The sequence below is a fragment of the Schistocerca serialis genome, chromosome 4 (assembly GCF_023864345.2).
Source record: "Schistocerca serialis cubense isolate TAMUIC-IGC-003099 chromosome 4, iqSchSeri2.2, whole genome shotgun sequence".
Lineage (NCBI taxonomy): Eukaryota > Metazoa > Arthropoda > Insecta > Orthoptera > Acrididae > Schistocerca > Schistocerca serialis.
In genome coordinates, this window is record NC_064641.1 from 856,932,529 (window position 1) to 856,953,028 (window position 20,500).

The following is a 20,500-nucleotide window of genomic DNA, read 5'->3' on the forward strand; positions in this document are numbered from 1 at the left end:
ACCATGTACTTCGATACCAAAAGTAAGATTTATTTTGTCATACTTCACATTTTGCCCAGTGATTGTACACCATCTCCTTATCCTTCATTATTTATACTGATGATTTATTACAGTCACAGTTGCAGTGTAGTGTGGCTGTTTACTGGTTTTGACTATTAAGCACGATCTTGATGAAAACGAAATGGAAAATGACAAATGTACAAACACTTCAAGCTGTCTAGCTGTAGGATTAAATAAATATTATTGTATTTTGAAATCTGCAATGTTTTCACCATGGTTAAATGTAATACATAGGGACCGGAAAAATTTTGTGATAAATACAAAATGATGCGAATTCTGCCTCAAAATTCAAAAATGCAAAATTACCTAATAGACATTATTTCATAGGGAATTGTATCTAGATGAACTATTTTATCAGAGATAGCTTGAAATTACTTTATTTTCTGCATATAAATATTGAAATGGTAACAAATTTTCAGTTACTGGTATTGTACCTCATCTGGCGAAGCCCAATTTGGAAAGATAATGTATGTAACAACCCTTTTTGCAAAATATAAAGTACACGAATGCACTGTATCATTGTGCTTCATGTTCTGTTACTGAGGCAGTTGTGTGCGGTTGAATGGTTTATTTAAAATACACGCCACATAATGGAACGTAGTACTCATCTGTGGAATGTAGCATTTGGTGGTTGCGTCAAATACCACTAGAGGTCAGGCCTAAACTACGTTGTTTACAATACTCTGCAATCTTCAGCAAGCAGTTGCATGGTAGCTGTTCCTGAATGCCTTGTGTTGCTTGTTGTTTTCATTTCTTATTTTGAAATGAGTATAGAGACTAAGCTTGGTCCATTACAGATTTCGAGTGTGGCCCTTAAAACACCAGAAGAGATCGGTGATCCCTGTGTCAGTTCTGTTTTTGCAGAACACTGGTGTAGGCTTGTTTCCCTACACCGCTCCCCTTTCCTCTGGTGGTCAGAATTCTAGTTTTTTTATGCTCGCAGCTGTCTACCACTAATAGTGTCCGCACTCTGCGCTATAACAATGGAAAACAAAATGTCACATTTTTTGACTGGGCCGAAATTCTTTCCATAATTTTAAAATAGAGTTACTACCTGTCGGATTGTCTTGCATAGATTGCACAGCTATAAATGCGCATGAAAGGCTGAATTTAAATTCTGCAGATTTTGTTATCGTGAAATTGGGTGGGAAAAGACAAATAATGTCCAGAAACATTGTAAATCTGAGACAGTCAGTGCACTGGTGGGAAAATGCTACTCTTTTCAATAGAGCAATCATTTGTTGGAAGTTTAAATACAAGAACAAGGGCTTTACATGTCTTCACTGACGCAACGAGATGATCTTATAATTTTTGCATCTAATCATTTGGCAAAAAAAAAAAGATGCATATTTTGACCAAAATAGATAACACATTTTCTGAACCCTGGTAGTACATAAAGTTTAATGTCTTATATGGCTGCTCAACATTGAAATATTGGGTGGAAATATCCAGGAAGGTATAATATAGGCATCATGCTAAGTTGTATGTTCTAAGTGTAGGAGCAGCAGAGTAAGAGGTAATACACACATGACATTACCATTCACCAATTGTTTTTGCCAAGTACTTTGTATAGTTCTAAAAATTAAAAGTTAAAAAGTTAAGCAGTAAAGGCAGACATTCAGAAACATACGAAATGTAAAAACACTTTTAAAATCACTTTCACTGTGTACCTATTTCTTCTCCTTATTTTATAACACCAGCATACTGTTTACAAAAAGAGAGATGTCGATTAGATAGCCTGATGTTTCTGGAATTTAAAAGTAAAAATCAGTTTTCAGATAAGTGACATTTGATAAAAGTTAAAGCACAAAATTAACATGCTCTGGTGTGTACAAAATTGCATCTGGGTAATATTACATTTTTATGCAGCGCAGCATGGCAGGAATGTTGAGATACAATTTAAGGTGCACACTAGAATCAAGAGTGACAAAAACTTCTTTTAGTGTGCATCTGAAGATACGAAAATACCCAGTTTGCAGCATATTCGACACGTAAAAGTTTTACATAGGGCACCTAAAGTCACCTGCCGAATATGCTCAAAAAAATTGAAGTTTTATCTTAAAATAGGCAACTTGCTGGATTCAGGAGATAGACATCAATTGCAGAACAGTTACTGAACCTGAAAACTAATGTAATATACAAGAACTTAAGAGCATTGCATTAAAAACCAGTCCTTGACCAAAAGGCCAGAGACTCAGTAGACAGGTATTCCCTCTACTTGAGACTTACTCAACCGGATCTTATGAAAATCCTGCTTAAGAATTTGATATCTGTAGTAAAATTCAGAAGAGAACTGTCAATGAACTTAGAGATCTGAACTGGCATTAGACAAGGTGATGACTATCCCAAGTTTACTTCAACTACCTGATGAAGAAAGTTACTCGTGAACAGGTGAAAACTTTTACAGATGACTATAGATTTACAAAAATGAGAATTTAGTAGCGAATTGTGTAGGCTCCTCAGGTGACCTCAAAATTCAGCATTCAGTGTAGAAGAAGCTGCATGCAAATTATCCTCCCTCAACCTCATACCAGCTGAAACTGGGCTAATGTTTGCCATTAATAAGACAGAGGTCGCCACAAACATAAGTGGTGCATCAGACACAATCCCATTGGGCAGCAATTAATGCGGAAGACTTATCACATACAAGTACCTCAAAGAATGGATTACCATGAAAATCAATCTTGATCTGGCCATGAACAGTAGATGCACTAAATGGGAAGAGGTGTATCATCTCTGTAAGAACATTTAGAGATGTAAATCCCTTTCCCTCAATGTAAGACTCTGGCACTGCACAAGCATTGTGAGACCTTCAGTGCCTTAAGCTGCATAATGCCTGAATATGGTCAGAAAGGCAGAACCAGGGAAACTAGAACTAAAGAGGAAAGATTCTGAGAAAATATAAACACTACTTTTCATTTTAAAGAAAAATTGTGAAACAATTCTTATACAAGAAATCTGGACATATTCACAGTCTTAACTGGTCAGTCTATTTAAAAATGTAGTGTTACTCTTGAGACAAGTACACACGGTGGCAACTGAAACAAGTAAACTAAACTGTGTTACACCGTAATTGTTACTGTAATAATCCATTATAAATTCAGGACAAAGGAGGTTAGCGTCAGTCATAATGTCATCTACTTTTTAATTGTATATAAAAAAACAAAGATGAGGTGACTTACCGAACAAAAGCGCTGGCAGGTCGATAGACACACAAACAAACACAAACACACACACAAAATTCAAGCTTTCGCAACAAACTGTTGCCTCATCAGGAAAGAGGGAAGGAGAGGGGAAGACGAAAGGAAGTGGGTTTTAAGGGAGAGGGTAAGGAGTCATTCCAATCCCGGGAGCGGAAAGACTTACCTTTCGTCTTCCCCTCTCCTTCCCTCTTTCCTGATGAGGCAACAGTTTGTTGCGAAAGCTTGAATTTTGTGTGTATGTTATATATATGACATGAATGATGCTGACCTTTATGTTTTGGTTTACAACATGGTTGTGGAGCACAATCATTCCCATGGGATCGAACATGATTATTATAAACTTCCAATTGTCACTTTGTCTCTGTAGACAGTATGTCTCCCCTTACAAAATTCTGTTGTATGCTTCTTGGAATTTATGTACTCCTGATCATAACATATTACCACCACAACACTTACCGCAATAGCGATTCCATTATATGATGCTAGTATTGAGTATTCAAACTACATGACTGACAAAATTGCTTCCAAAGTAAGGGTGAGTTATGATTTAACATGTGTAATTCATCTGTTGAGCTGTAAGATTTATATTTGACCCGACCACCACCATCTGTCACTTGGCCATGGTAAAACTATCTACACCAGCAATGCATGTATCCTGCTGACTAACAGAATGGAAGTGAATGCTCTAAATCTTCCCTCCCAGAATCAGAAATATTCGGTTCTGGAGATGGGACGTAGCTCCCCGGTACATGCACTGAGCTCACTGTTTAACTTTTTATGATTTACGCTAGGCTAATTTTCTCTGGTTTCTCGTTCCACTCATGTTTCTGTGCATTGTCTCTTTGAACTGTGAGTTATCATCAGTGCTTTTTTTCTAAAAAAAAGTTTGAGGGTTCTCGCTGACACTGGATATAATGCAGCGAAAATTACTTATAACTGAAGCATGGGATACTGCCAGTCTGCTTTTTGCCACGACCTCATCAAAATCATCATGGTAGCGGGACCGTAGAGACATCTATCGGTAGCTCGGCATTTGAGCATACGCATATCCGTTTAGCACTACCATCACCCAGTATTAGCAGGCGAGGGCACTACATGCTTGTCGAACTGGCTGCCAGCGATTCAGTTGTCGAGAACGGTTGCCGCAGCTTCGAAATGCTTGAAACAGTCAATTACATATCTTTTCCCACCAAAAACTGCACTGTTGTCGTTCCTATTGCAATTACCAACACAAAAAATGAAATTAAAAATAAAATCTTTGGCACTCTTCCAAGTACTCAGCATCGTAAAATTACTTTTTCAACGAAAAAGTTTAGGGGTACGCATCCCCCAGCGTTCCCCCAGAAAAACAACACTGGTTATCATAGTCTGTGCCATCACTTTATTCTTTTTACTTGTTTCTGGGGCTTTATTTTCTTTTGTTTGCATTCCTTTTCAATTTTCACATACTTATTTCTACCTTAATTTTCCATCTTTGACTTATTTCTTCTCTATCCAATTCATCTGGTTCATTATCTATGATATGTAAACAACCTTCGCCCAGCGTCTGTACATTACTTACACCAGCAGTGTTAAATAACTTTCTAATTCATGTGTTCAAGAACAAAAACTTAGAAGCCAGTAATCATGACGATTAATTGTATCAAAAGGAAATTTCATCAAAAAAACTGTAAAATTATGAGTCACTTGCTGGCCATCACTTACTTTCAGGAGGCAAAATTTCAGTATAGTCAGCAATTCCATATAATAATTGCAATCGTGACAGTGTTGAGTTACTGCATTAAAATGAGTAGATCAATCTTTGGAAACATAGTAATTAGAAGGAAGAACAGTAGGCCTTTAGAGATGTTTCATATGCTTGGATTGGGTAAAGATAGAGAAAATAGATGGCTGTGCCCCGTCAAAGGAAACATCCCAGCATTCTCAAGTGATTAGGGAAATCATGGAAAACCTAAATCTAAAGTGTGTTTTGAGTTGCCAGCTTTCTGAATACAAGTTAAAGTGCTTCGATGTTGATTGGTCTCATAATGGTTTTTATTGTATTCACATCTATCAAAAGCAAATCGAGGATAATGGAATGTAGTCAAATTAAATCGGGTGATGCTGAGGGGATTAGATTAGGAAATGAGACACTTAAAGTAGTAAAGGAGTTTTGCTATTTAGGGAGTAAAATAACTGATGATGATGGTCGAAGTAGAGAGGATATAAAATGTAGACTGGCAATGGCAAGGAAATCGTTTCTTAAGAAGAGAAATTTGTTAACATCGAGTATAGATTTAAGTGTCAGGAAGTCGTTTCTGAAAGTATTTGTATGGAGTGGCACCATGTATGGAAGGGAAACATGGACGACAACCAGTTTGGACAAGAAGAGAATAGAAGCTTTCGAAATGTGGTGCTACAGAAGAATGCTGAAGATAAGGTGGGTAGGTCACGTAACTAATGAGGAGGTATTGAATAGGATTGGGGAGAAGAGAAGTTTGTGGCACAACTTGACTAGAAGAAGGGATCGGTTGGTAGGACATGTTTTGAGGCATCAAGGGATCACAAATTTAGCATTGGAGGGCAGCGTGGAGGGTAAAAATCGTAGAGGGAGACCAAGAGATGAATACACTAAGCAGATTCAGATGGATGTAGGTTGCAGTAAGTACTGGGAGATGAAGAAGCTTGCACAGGATAGAGTAGCATGGAGAGCTGCATCAAACCAGTCTCAGGACTGAAGACCACAACAACAACATCTATGTTGTTCACTGTCGGCACTCTGGGGAATAAAGTGATACATTCAGGGTTCCTTTTAGAATTTTTTCAGAACATGCTTCACATACATCGATGAAGTTAGTTGACCCAGTCCCTTACATGTTTTATTGTTATACTTCTGATTTAGTATGGAGCTGTTTATGTGGAAATTTCAAAATTTGCATCATCATTTTATTCTCCACTGTTTGTTAGAAACACTTAACTTTCCTGTTTTTTTCCACGCATGTACAAATCATTGATCTTATGCTATGGCTTTATTTTTACCCATAACGCTAGTGTCTGAACTCTGGATCATTTCAGGAAAATTTTGCACCAGTTCTAAAAAGTTCTCTGTTAGCTTACCATATCAAATTCAAATAAGATCCTAAGCTTCTGTGGTGAAGGCTGCTGTTGAAAGCTTATGATTTTCTCTAGTTTTGATGTGGCTAGTTAACTGAAAACCTTTTGTACAAGGACTTACTTATGAAAGGCTTTGTAGTCATATTAATTTTTTAATGTTACCACAGCTGGGTTCTTTATTGAGTTAGTTCTCTGTCACAACACTTTCACCAACAGGACATTATACTGGGGGTAAGCACATTAGCCTGATACAATAGAAATGTGGACTCACATGTGACATGCTTGCACAGTATTTAAGCATGTGCTAGCCCTGCAAATAAATGTTTATGTTCATTGTAAAAGTGCTTGGGAAAAAAGAGGAAAAACTATTTCATTAAAGTGAATAAGTTAAAAGTAATGTTGTCCGTCCTGCCCTTGTTCAGAGTCGTTATTCATCTTTTTTTTATTTCAGAAAAAACAAGAATATGCAGCAAGTAGCTTCACACTAGAATCTTTAACAGCTGCACAAAGACATCATATAGCAAGAGGAATCTGTGGAGAAATGCAATCACAGCAGTTTAGAAAACTCATGGCTTACCTTCTTCAAGGAACTGAACACAGGTGAGCAATAGAAAAATGATTTGCACTAATCAGTGCTGGGAATTCCTTAGACTCATTACATTATGCTTTCTAATCAGGGTAGGGGAGGGTAGGAAACTACACCACTATTCACTCAGACTTGTTAAATTTTAAATTTGTACAAAGATTGGTAACTTGCTTCAAATATTCAGAAATGTAGAGCGGTGGAATTAAAAACAAAGAAAATTTGCATCCTATGACTAAAATATAAACTATTTACAGTTAAAATTGACCAACTCATATAAATAATTGGGTGATACGATGTGGAATGATCATTTAGGTACAGTACTAAGTAAAGCATGTGAAAGACAGATTCATTGGCTAGAGGCTGAGGAAATGTGGTTCAGTTTATTTATAAAGGAGATCAAAACTCCTTACAAGACTTGGTCTCAAACCTGGGACCTTTACCTTTTGCAGGCAAGTGTTCTACTCACTGAGCTATCCAAGCATACCTAACCTTCAAATCTTTGCTTCCGACAGTACCTCATCTCGTACCTTCCTGATCTGGCACACAGTTATAATCTGCCAGGAAGTTTCAGTCGGCTCACACTGCAGTGCAGAGTGAAAATTCATTCTGGAAACAGTCCTCTAGGTTGAGGTGTACCCATTTCTCCACAGTATACTTTCCCGCAAGAGTGGTAGTCTCGCAAGGTAAGTCGGAGAACTTACTTGACGTTTTGAGAAAAGAAAGGTACTGGCGAAAGTGAAGTGTGAGGCTGGATTGTGAGTTGTCATGCTTGGATAATTCAGTCAGTAGAACACTTGCATGCATAAGCCAAAGGTCTTAGGCTCGAACCCCAGTCCAGCAAACAGTTGTAATCTGCCAGGAAGTCTCAAATCAGGGCACACCCTACTACAGAGTGAAAATTCATTCCAGTTTGTAGAAATGTTGTGGGGTTTATTCCTAAGTTGTTTAATGACAGTTTTAAGTTAGGCATGTTATATCACGTGAGTTACTTGATCATCTCTTTCCTTTGCAGCTCAAAAATGTGTAGTCTTAAAATGAACTGAATTTTAAGGTAAATTTTTTTTTTTTTTTTTTTTTTTTTTTTTTTTTTTTTTTTTTTTTTTTTTTTTTTTTTATGAAGTGCTGTATTAACAAGCTGCTAGTTGGTTCAGATATTCTCCTTTTAGTGTATACACACATATTACAACACACATCATATAGAGAAACGTTAACTAAATGCTTTATCTTTCTGGTTTTATATTCATTTGTGGAACTATACCTAACCATGTGCTGTCATTTAAATTTGCAGTTAATAATGAAGTATAGGAACTAACTGTAACCATCATAGTAAGAATGATTGTTCAGTTACACTTAGGGCTCGGAAGATAAACACTTAAGATACATTCAAACTAAGGTTGATGAATGAATTCTGTTTAATATAACATTGTTTTTCCGTAGTGATATTGACTGGCTGAGGAATGCTTTTTGCATTTGTTGGCCATTGAAGTCGTCAGATGACAATAAATTTGTTAACCGATTCAGGAAGATGGCTATGTCATCAGATACAGTTCTGTTGCTATGGTCTGTATGGGAAGCTGCACATTTCTGTGTCATCAATAAGCTGAGAACACCTCTGGGGAAGCCTCAGGACACTTTCACGAGCATAGAAGGTATGCCACACTTGTCGTGTGTCCTGCATCAGTCGGTGGTAGTTTTGACAAATAACTGAAGAGTTTATTTCATTAAACGTATTTATTAACAAAATTTGAATTGCACAAACCTATAATTATTTGTTATACATGAAAAAATACAGGTGCCATAAAAAGTTTGGCCCGTGAACTGAGCAGTGATGATGCTGCTCCAGAAGACTGGGCAATCAGTTTGAGGGAACAACGTAGAGTCCGTTTGTTACTTGAATTTGTTGAATTTCTTGAGAAAGCTACTCACAATGCTGCTGATGGATGTGCTACAGCAATGATGCCATTACCAAAGGTATGTCATAAACTGAAAGTTTGCTTTTTTTTTTTTTTTAACAGCATTTTTGTTGCTCAAAACGGAAATATGAAGTTACAATTCTTAGAGTTAGCAGTTAGTGTACACAATCATACATGCTTTGTAATTGCCCTCGGTATTTAATTAGAGTTCACAGCTTGTGTTACCTTGTATAGGTTTAAGAGAGTATTGATACACACCATCTGATCAACAGTATCGGGAACCTCTTAATGAATATTGATATGGGGTATGTCAGGCCTTCTCTTTTTTGATGATTTGATGTCTACTGGGATACTTTCAGCGAGGTGTCAGTGTCTATGGAAGAAGACAGCCCATTCTTTCTCAAGAGCCGAAACCAGAGAAGGCAGTAACGTTGGACACTCGATTGTGGAGCGAAATTGGCACTACAATTCGCCACAAAAATGTTCCATTGAGGTCAAGTCGGGACTCTCGGCAGGCCACTCCTCCAGAAATTTTACTGTCCACATATCATCGCCTCACAAATGCCGCTTTATGGCAGGGAGCATTCTCATCTGATGCACTCACTCACCTTTTCTAAACTGTTTGTCTACTGTATACGGTACACAATCCTGTAAAATGTTAGCATATCTTTTTACACAGGCAATAATGTTCACCAAGGCTTTCATCTAACCCAAACCCTTCCATCAGATATCCACAAGATATAGCGTGATTCGTCATTCCAAATTACTCATTCCTGGTCATCCACTGTCTAGTGGCATCATCCTTCACACCACATCCAGCTTCGCTTAGCATTGACTACAGAAGTGTGGGGTTTATGAGGAGGTGCTTGACCATTGTCCACCATTCTTGTAACTCCCTACACAGTCATTGTGCCAGATGGACTGCTGGTAGCAGTTTGGAGCTAAAGAGCGATTCCTGCTCCTTATTTCATGTGATTTTTTTTTTTTTTTTTTTACAACCACCCTCCACAATGCTCAACAACACTGTCCGTCCGTACATGAGGTCTGCCTGGTCTTTTTTTACCTGGAGGACATGTCCTATATCCTTGTAAAAAGAGATCTACGGGTGAATAAAGTTACTACTACTACTACTACTACTGTATTTCCATATCATCAACAGTCAATGTCCCTGATATGTTTGTTACTCAGCTGACATTTAATCAGTAATCAGTGTTCAGAGTCAGGGAGCTCTGCTGACACATTCTGTTATTACCGTGTCTCTTCTGGCAGATCAGCTTCTTGTGATGTCTACTGGTCTATTCTGCATTACATATGGGTGTCTCAATAATTTTGATCAGGTAGTGTACATGAGGTTACTTACTTTGTATATTATTTGAACATGAAATACTTATATCATTGCAGCAAGTAGAACCAAACTGTTTTATTTTTTATTATTTTTTTTATTTTTTTATGTGAAACACATACTGTAGTGCCTTACATCAAATATGTATTATGTTTTTTCTATGGGAAAAAAAAATATTGCAGCCTGTACGCACATTCTTCCACACAAATAGAAGCACATGTGGAGAGTGGCTCACACGTATACGAACTGCTGTAGTGATTGTTGCACTCCATGCTGGACATGCTACTATTGCTGTACGACACGGACAGAGGTTATTGCAGGACCTGGCAGAAGCAGGCAATACCCAGGTATGTTAAATTCGTTATGTCTTTTGTCCAGCTATCCCTTGATGTTGTATGATGATATATGAATGTGGGTTGTGTTGGAATGAGATCAAAACACTCGTGCATGTTGTAAGAATTTTTTTTTGGATAAACTAGGATTGCAATGAGATATTCTCCTTTTAGTGTATGCACGTCTACTAAAACAAACACCTTATAGAGAAATGTTAACTAAATGCAGTCTCTTTTTGGTTTTCTATTCATTTGTTGTACTATACCCAACCTCAATGTCATTTAATTGTGCAGTTATTAATGAAGATAAACTTGAGATGGTACTTGTTTCATATGTATGTGGCACATTTAAGCAAGAATTGACTCTCATTATCACCAGTTATACTAAAAACAGTGAACTGCACATGTGAAATACAACACAGAGACAAAACAACAAGGAATTCACTACTAGTTACTGGGACAATCTTTCAGGAAATACTAGAAACTGGTCATGGTTGAAAAGTATAAATTTCTTCCAGCACATGTCACTATAGCCCAATTCACAAACGGTGTTCACACAGGTCAGGCATGGGCGGGGATTGCAGTGTTGCCAGCGCCAGGTGACAATTGCAGTACATGCACGATGTGATTTGCATTTTAAGATTGTGTCTGACTTACTTATGTAGAATTTGTCATTTAGCACCACCATCAGTGATGACAGCTCACAATAAATAGAACAAAAAGTCACCAAATAAATTGCTACGGTCACTTTTAATGCTCACATTGGCTAATTTACAGCAGAGTGCTCGAACATTTACTGAACACTCATTGACTGTCGGAGAATTCGTGATGGAAGGTGTGCAGAAAAAGCCTAAACTCAACCGCCATTGTTCATGACTCCAACTACAGTTACTGTCATTCCGTTGGGATAGTTATCTTTAATTACAGGATTTCTGTTTTCATAATGTATAAAAGACTGCATTTTCATGACATGAATGGCGTTTCCTTATCTTCTTCACTTCACCCAAGTTCTTTGCTTAAAAGTTTACAATCATGACAAAAAAGGTCTGTAAACAGTTTCTCTCCCCTTCACAGACTCTTCATGGTTATTTCCTTGTAACACTGCTAGTGTCATATGAAACTAACAGAGAGACCAGGCATATTGTTCAAGTGGAACACAGCGAATTACTTGCAAACAAATTTCTTTTCTGGTGTTACTTCAATCCCAGGCTGCGCAAATTGTGTCCTCCTTGGTTTCTGCTTAGAAAGTCACCATCAGATCTGTTTGAAAAGGAAGAAAATGTTAAGAAACTAAATTACAAAGTAAAGTCATCTTCTGAATGTAGATGATATGCACTTCAGTACATTAAGAAGCAAATCATCAGAAGGGTGCATAGATCATTACAGCAAAAGTACATATGAATGGGTGAGGAGAGTCACAATGTAAACATGTCTGTGCTCTGATTAGTGGAAGAGAAGACTAAATACTGTGAAGTTTGAAACTTCGAAATCACAAATAGAATATTAAAAATATTCACAATAATAAACTGTTTTTTTATGATACAGACATCTTGTGGTTAAAAACTAGTAAAAATTATGTAGGTATGGCAGAACAGTGCAGCTATAACTCAGCTACAACCATGTACTGATGATGATTGAAAGCTCTGGTAATATCTTCTGTTATAAAGACATAGAATTTAATTCACATGGGGTACTTACACACCTTTGGGAGCTCTTGTAACTTTGTCTATCATACCACACTCTTGTGCAAAAACATTCTATTCATATTTCAGTATGTAAAATCTTAATATTTGATGTTTCTCTAAACTGTAAGCAAACTTTTGAGTTATGGTTATACAGTGCACCAATTTGATTTTCATAGATAAAGATAAAAGTTGTTTTACTTCTGGAAGCAAGTTTTGAAACAATGAGTATGAATGAGTGCTTTTCTGTAAAATTACATTCTCTGGATATAATCTCTAGAAAACTATATGCTACTGTACAACCACGATGAAATCACTTAAGGTCTGACTGAAGAGGTTAAGAGTGCTTTGTAAACAGATGCAACTATTTTCAGGAAAGGATAATCTTACTGCCACAGCTTTCATTAGAAAAAGAGACATATATACACCATTCATTCTCACAAGCAAGCACTCATTACTGCCAACTACGGGCACCCCCCCAGGGGGCTCGCCACTTTTTGGTGGGTTTGTGCGTGGCTGTCATGGTCCCCCATCTTTTGCAGCATCTTTTCCCTTCCATGCTGCATGTCTGTCCTCTTGCTATTCTATTTCCCCTCCCTTGGGAACATGTCTAGGCTGTTTTTGGAAATGTTCCGCATTTTCTGCAGCTGACTTAAGAACAGTCTCACTACTGTTTTTGATTTCTTTGTGTCCTTTCTTCGGTCACCTTCTCCTGTCCTTCCTCCGCTTCAGGGTTTGAGGCTCCTCTTTTTATTCTTCCTCCCTGTGCACTCCTGAAGGTTGGCCCACATGTCTGACGTGTAACAGGTGACTGGGTAATTCCCAGCCCAGGGTCGACAAGTAGAGTTCGCACTTAGCCCCTGCTACAGGCCAGGCCCAGGGAGGGGTGATTGCCTGACTGCTACCTTTCCAAGTTGCCAATTGGTCTCTCTGTCAGGTGTTCAATTTCTAGTTCAGAAAGGTGTCTATGCAGTTGCTGGTCCTGTGAAATCCTGCCCTCATTTACACAATGGCACTTTGCTTTTAGAGACTACTTCAGATTATCGAGCACAACAACTGCTTGCTACTTCACTTCTCCACAGCTATCCTGTTCACGTCGAGGCCCATCGAACATTGAATTCTTCCTGTGGTGTTATTTTCACTAGGCTGCTCTACGGTCTGACCAAGGCAGAAATGCAAACATACCTCACTGAGAAGGGTGTCATTGCCGTCCATTGGGGATGGAAAAGGTAGATGCATCATTAGTGCCTGCACACACTCTGTTTCTCACTTTTGATAGAGTGGTGCTTCCGTCCAAGATCAAAGCAGGCTATGAACTTATCACAGTCTGACCATACATTCGGAACCCGGTGCTCTGCTACCAGTGTCATCGTTTCAACCACTCTGGAATGTCCTGTCAACACCCGGGCAAATGTATAATCTGTGGTAGGGATGCTCACGAGGATGGGTGAGCTGCCTCCTCCCCTCTGTATCAACTGCAATAGTGACCATGCTGCCGCCTCTCGAGATTCTTGTGTATCTTGATGAGCGAGCTGTTCAGAAGATCAGGGTAAAGGAGAAAATGCCTTATGCAGTCACTCGCAAGTTATTGACTAGTCACAAACCCTGCTTTCTACCATCTGTCACAGTACTGTTCTTGCTACAGCTCGCTCCACGAAGGACGTTGCCACACAGACATGTGACCTCAAATTCAGCACTGAGGTTGTGAAATTGCCCAGTGTCATGATAACATTGCCGTCTCCTCGTCCACATATGCAACAGACCACCAAACATTCGCCTTTCCGGGCGAAGTCACTTGCTGCTCAACCAGAAAGGACAGGAGGAATACTCCCGCAAAGAATTCCTACATCCCTCCAGCCAACAAACCTGAGAGTTTCCTCTGCCAACTACAAGGGGCCCAAGAAATCAAACAAAGGCAAACGATCGTCTGCTTCACCATCTTGGAGATCTTTGATGGTTCTCCACATGATACCCTCCCCCGGCCAACCTCTGTGTCGTTGGTGCGCACTGCCAAATGTTTTTCTGCCCTGGACATCACAGATCAACAGAATGAGAATGCCGATGCCCCTGTAGATCTCAGGGAGCAGGATCCTCCAGCCTCTGCACCCTATTGCACTGAGTCTCTGAAGGCTGGCACTCGGCAGCCACCGAGGTAACACTGCTTCATTTTTTCATCCTCCCCTTTCCTCATTATGGGTCTCCTTCAATGGAAAGTTCGTGACCTTTGATCAAACAAAGAGAATTTACAGATGCTCTTAGAATCACAATATCTGCTTGTTTTCTACCTCCAGGAAACAAAATTGTATCCTCACGACCGCTTTGAGCTCTTGCGTTTCTTCGCAGTCCACTTTGACCATTTTAGTGAACGATGCATGGGCCGTGGACCACAATTTACTTTTTATCTGTCATAGCAATATGGCGAAGGGTTTCTAATTTTTAGATCAGGACCTCCATTTCCCCATGACGTATTTTATCGACCTCTCTCCACATCCCTGTTTTTAGCTGTCCTTTCTTCCATCGTTTAGGATTAATGAGTAGTCATTTTATCTTTGTCCTTGTGTTCTACTGTTCTGATGGGAGCACATATGAACCTAGTTCTTTTTGTGCCCTAAAACAACACAAAACAGGGTAGGACCTCAGGAATATGATCCTTGTGGCAAGGAGTTGGGCTGGGTGTGGCATAGGGATGGGAATGTAATGTTCTGGGAGTTGGGTGGTTGATGGAACACCACTTTAAGAGGGATGGGAACGATCTTTGTTAGGATGTCCCATATTTCAGGGCATGATAATAGATAATCAAAGCCCTGGCGAAGGATGTGGTTCAGTTGTTCCAGTCCAGGCTGGTACTGGTGACAAATGGGGGACTCTTTTGTGCCCAGTTCCTGGGGTGGTGGGAGTGTTGGGGATGTGAGGGGAAAAGACATGGGAGATCTGTTCGTGGCCTAAGTCTGGTAGATAGTGACAGTCTATGCGGCGCTGGTGAGACTTGCAACGTACTGAGAAAGGGAGTTCTTGTCACTGCAGATGTGCAGTCCACAGGTGGCGAAGGTAAAGGAGTTTGATAATTGGTGGAACCTTTCTCTGCAGGTAGGATGATTAGGTCAGGTTTTGTTTTAAGGTTGTGTATGGCTATTCTTTCTTCTGCTGAAAGGTTGGCTTCTCTAAGGAAGGGAGCTGGGGAAGGACTAAGAGGCAAAGTTGGAGATAAAGAATTACTGATGTTGACCAGCAGGTGTTCAGGTGAGAGGTTGGGGAGGATCACCATTGGATGGTGGGATGAAATGGGGTAGGCAGGGTTCAGTGTTGGAATTAGGTTGGCTTTGGTTAGAGAGATTGACTACAAAAAAGAGTTTCCTTTGCTGATATCGAGGGATGGCAAGTAGGTCTTTGAGAAGTCCTGCATGGTTAAATTTGGATGTAGGGCTAGAGGTGATGCTTTTGGATAGGACTGAAACTTCTGTGGAGCTGAGGACATTGATGGAAAGGTTAACAACAGTGTGATGGGAATGTTTCGGCTCTGGATTTGGTGGAGTGTTGATAGGGAGTTTTGGGGGATGTGGCAAGTTGAAAAGTCAGCTAGCCAGAGTTTAGGTATTATGAGGGATGGACGAGGAGGATGTTGTGAGTAGGATAGGGGTTGGATAGTGATGCCCTGAGATGGCAGTAGGATGTCAGCAGGTTGGGTAACTTATGGAGGTTGTGACTGGAATGCTCTTCCTTACCTCCAAATTAGCCTCATCATTCTTCCCGAGGTCCCTTCCTCAGAAAACCAACCTTTCAGAAGAAGAAAGAATAGCCATACACAACCTCAAAACAAATCCTCACCTAATCATTCTACCTGCTTACAAAGGTTCCACCATTGTTGTTATGAATCACAGTGACTACCTGGTGGAAGGCCTCTGCCAGTTATGACTCCTCCATCTATAAACTCTGCCACACTGATTCCATGCTGAAAGCCCCTGCTTAAAGCCTCAGGTCTTTCCCAGAACCTCTCCCATGAATCCTTTTCCTTCCTCACCCCTGTGCCCTGTGCAAGCCGCCGCCGCCCCCCCCCCCCCCCTCGCCACAAACCCAACAATCTTAGACACCCCATTGTGCTCCACCATTCTAACTCTTTTACCTCCTGGATTCCTACTCATCACAGTGGATACCAGCCCCCTATACACAAGCATCCATAGTGACCGAAGTGGACCGCTATTGAACATTCTTTCCCAACATCCTTCAGCCTCCAAACTCACAACCTCATTCCTCATACACACTACTAACTTTATCCTAGCCCACAGCTACTTCTCCTTTCAAGGGAAGGTACACAAACAAATCTATGGCACAGATGTGGGCACCCACATGACACCCTCCTATGCCAACATGTTTACAGGCCATCTAGAGTAGACCATCCTTGCCTCACAAAATGTCAAACCCCAGATCTAGTTAAGGTTCATTGATGACATCTTCATGACCCAAACTCAGGGCCAAGACACGCTATCTTCATCCCTTCACAACCTCAACACCTTCTGTCCCATCCACTTCACCTCGTTCTCCTCAAGCCAGTGTGCCACATTCCTAGACGTTGATCACCTCCTTTCTGATGGCTCCATCTGCACCTCTGACTACATTAAACCCACCAACTATAAACAGTACCTGCATTTCAACAGCAGTCATTCCTTTCCCAACAAAAAATCTCTCCCATACTGCCTGACCACCAGGGGACAGTGTATCTGCAGTGACAAGAATTCCCTTGCCCAGTATACTGATTCTCACCAATGCCTTCACAGTCAGTCACTAACCCCCAGAACTAGTCTGCAAACAGATCTCCTGTGCAATTTTCCCTCACACCCCGAATCTGCTTACCACTGCCAAGAACCAGCAAACAAAAAGTGCCCCCTTAGTCATCCATGACTACCCCGGACTGGAACAACTGAACCACATCCTTTGCCAGTGCTTTGATTACCTATCATCATGTCCTGAAATGTGGGACCTTGTACCCGAGATCCTTCCCACCCTTCATAAAGTGGTGTTTCATCGCCCACCCAACTTCCAAAACGTCCTGGCCCATTCCTGTGCTGCTTCAAATTCCAACCCCCTGCCACAAGGATCATATTCCTTGAGAGATGTAGGTTCAAGACCTGCCCAATCTGCCCACCCAGCACTCCCTATTCCAGTCCTTTCACAGGTTTATCCTACCCCCACCAGAGGCTGGAACACCTGTTAAAGCAGCCCTGTCATTTACCATCTGTGCTGCAGTCATTGCGATGACTACCAACCAGCTGCCCTCCAGGATGAATGGCCACTGCCAAACTGGGGCCAAGAGCAAAGTAGACAATCCTGTGGCTCAAGATGCAGCTGAACATAACATGCTAGATTTTAAGGTCTGTTTCACTGCCCAAGTTATCTGGATTCCCCCCTCCCCTTCGCCACGAGCATTTCTGAAACACACAGATACTTACAAAGCATTCTACACTCCCATAATTATCCTGGTCTTCACCAATGTTAACACACTGTTGACAAATTCTCCACCCAATGGTTTCCACCTCCTCTATCGTATCACCTCGTCCCCATTATCTACTCCCACTCTGTTTTCTATCCTCTGTCAGTGCACCCAGTCATCTTTTCCTTCTTGTCTCCTTTTTCACTCAATTTTCCCCACCTCCCTGCCCCACAGCCTCTTGATGCTGCGCCTGTTGGCATTCTAGTCCCTGCACACACCGCCAGAAAGTGCCCCTCTCAACCCACCCCCCTGCCAACCCCCTCCCACTCCCACCCTCCTTCTCACACCTCCAGTTTGGTGCTTCCATTCGCCATGATAGTTGCATTCTGGCTGCAGCTGCTGTGTGATTACTATGTAACTGGGTGCAAATGTCTAGGTCCCACTATCTACATACATTAAAGAGAGTTTGCATCACCTCAGTTCTGAGAGCTACGGAACCTGTACAGAAAATTGGAATAGAGATCAACATAAACATCATTTCCGCTCTTTCTGTTGCTCATGAAAACCACACATTGCATGTTGTACCACCATACAGCGAGACCTTCAGAGGTGGTGGTCCAGATTGCTGTACACATTGGTACCTTTGGTACCCAGCAGCACGTCCTCTTGCATTGATGCGTGCCTGTATTTGTCGTGGCACATTATCCACAAGTTCATTAAGGCACTGTTGGTCCAGTGTGTCCCACTCCTCAACGGCAATTCGCCGTAGATCCCACAGAGTGGTTGACGGGTCACGTCGTTCATAAACAGCCCTTTTCAATCTATCCCAGGCATGTTCGATAGGGTTCATGTCTGGAGAACATGCTGGCCACTCTAGTCGAGTGATGTCATTATCCTGAAGGAAGGCATTCACAAGATGTGCACGATGAGGACGTGAATTGTCTCCATGGAGAATAATGCCTCGCCAATATGCTGGCGATATGGTTGCACTGTCTGTCGGAGGATGACATTCATGTATCGTACAGCCGTTACGTTGCCTTCCATGACCACCAGCAGCGTACGTCGGCCCCACATAATGCCACCCCAAAACAGTGGGGAATCTCCATCGTGCTGCACTTGCTGGACACTGTGTCTAAGGCATTCAGCCTGACCGGGTTGCCTCCGAACATGTCTAACGATTGTCTGATTGAAAGCATATGCGACACTCATTGGTGAAGAGAACGTGATGTCAATCCATTCGGCGTGTCGTTGGGCCCATCTGTACCGGGTTGCGTGATGACGTGGTTTCAAAGACGAACCTCGCCATGGACATCGGGAGTGAAGTTGTGCATCATGTTACCTATTGCGCACAGTTTGAGTCGTAACACGTCGTCCTTTGGCTGCACGAAAAGCATTATTCAACATGGTGGCATTGCTGCCAGGGTTCCTCTGAGCTATAATCCATAAGTAGCAGTCATCCACTGCAGTAGAGCGAGGCATGTCATAGTCAGTTCCTGTCTCTCTGTCTCTCCTCCGTGTCTGAACAACATCGCTTTGGTTCACTCAGAGACGCCTGGACACTTCCCTTGTTGAGACCCCTTTCTGGCACAAAGTAACAGTGCGGATGCGATTGAACTGCAGTATTGACCGTCTAGGCATGTTTGAACTACAGACAACACGAGTCATGTGCCTCCCCCCTGATGGAATGACTGGAACTGTTCGACTGTCGGACCCCATCCGTCCAATAGTTGCTGCTCATGCATGGTTGTTTACATCTTTGGGCACACAGTCAAAGGGACTATGTCTGTGATACAGTATCCACAGTAAATGTCTATCTGCAGGAGTTCTGAGAACCAGGGTGATGCAAAACTTGTTTTTGATCTGTGTAGAACTCGGGTACATGCCATGTTAGTCGCAGCTGTTTGTAAAGCTATTGCTCTGAAATGAGGTGGGGTGACATAGGAATCATATGTGAAGCTCAAGTAAACAGCTTCCCTCTCTCCCCTCTCCTTTTTCCACATGCAGAAACAAATTAAGAGTATTGATAGTGCAGTAATCTACTTCTCTGTGAAACATGCACAGTATGTAAACTTGTCATATAAAGCTTTGCTGCTTCCACCAGACTATTTTTAAAAGCTGCATGTGACAGAATAGTGTAACAAAATTCCATTGAAATTCCATAACATTCTTAGTTGTTGAAATTCCATAACATTCTTAGTTGAAATTCCATAACATTCTTAGTTGAGGCTACCAATAAAACTCTAAATAAATTTTCAAAGACCATTTCATGCCATGCAGTTCTCTTTTGACATTTCATTTTGATTTTGGCAGCCTAATATCTGTAAGAACACTAATCGGTCTTGACCAAAGTCACAGATGTACGTCTTACAAAGGTTACTGCTATATAAATTAGAAGCTGTTAGTGGGTATTAAATCACTATTTGCTACCAAGTATAATCTGTGGGTTACTGCACATGTAAGCTAAATATTTATATTTAGGTACTACTTCAATTGATATGAGGAAAACTGAAATATTGTGAGGAATTAAAAATGTTTGTAGTTCTGAAGACAATGGAACCATTTCTTAAGCAAAATAAAGTAACCTACAGATACTGATACTGATATTAAAGCACTTAAGTTTTCCACTGTTGTTTAAGAGGATAGTAAACTCAGTTTGGAGAAAAATTTCTAATTTTACACACTTACTAGAAGCAAAGCTAGAAGTCAATAAAAAACAAATTTGAGCTCCTGTACATTTTTCAATACATGTTATTAAAAATAAAATCAAATAATGCCATCAGGAAAACAAAGAAATTTGAGATAATTAGAATAGTAATTCTGGAGTAACTAAGTGTAAGCTATTTGCTGCTGAATTTCTGTTAGAG

General features: G+C 40.7%; 1 protein-coding gene across 1 annotated transcript in view; it reads left to right on the forward strand.

The window, feature by feature from the left end:
* The window catches only part of LOC126473496 (serine/threonine-protein kinase SMG1), a 353,891-nt gene that overhangs the window by 141,455 nt on the left and 191,936 nt on the right, over positions 1-20,500 (forward strand). Inside the window, exons 15-18 of the mRNA XM_050100581.1 lie at positions 6,808-6,956; positions 8,380-8,591; positions 8,735-8,913; positions 10,380-10,544. Coding sequence (XP_049956538.1) covers positions 6,808-6,956; positions 8,380-8,591; positions 8,735-8,913; positions 10,380-10,544 — 705 coding nt within the window. The remainder of the gene's footprint in view (positions 1-6,807; positions 6,957-8,379; positions 8,592-8,734; positions 8,914-10,379; positions 10,545-20,500) is intronic.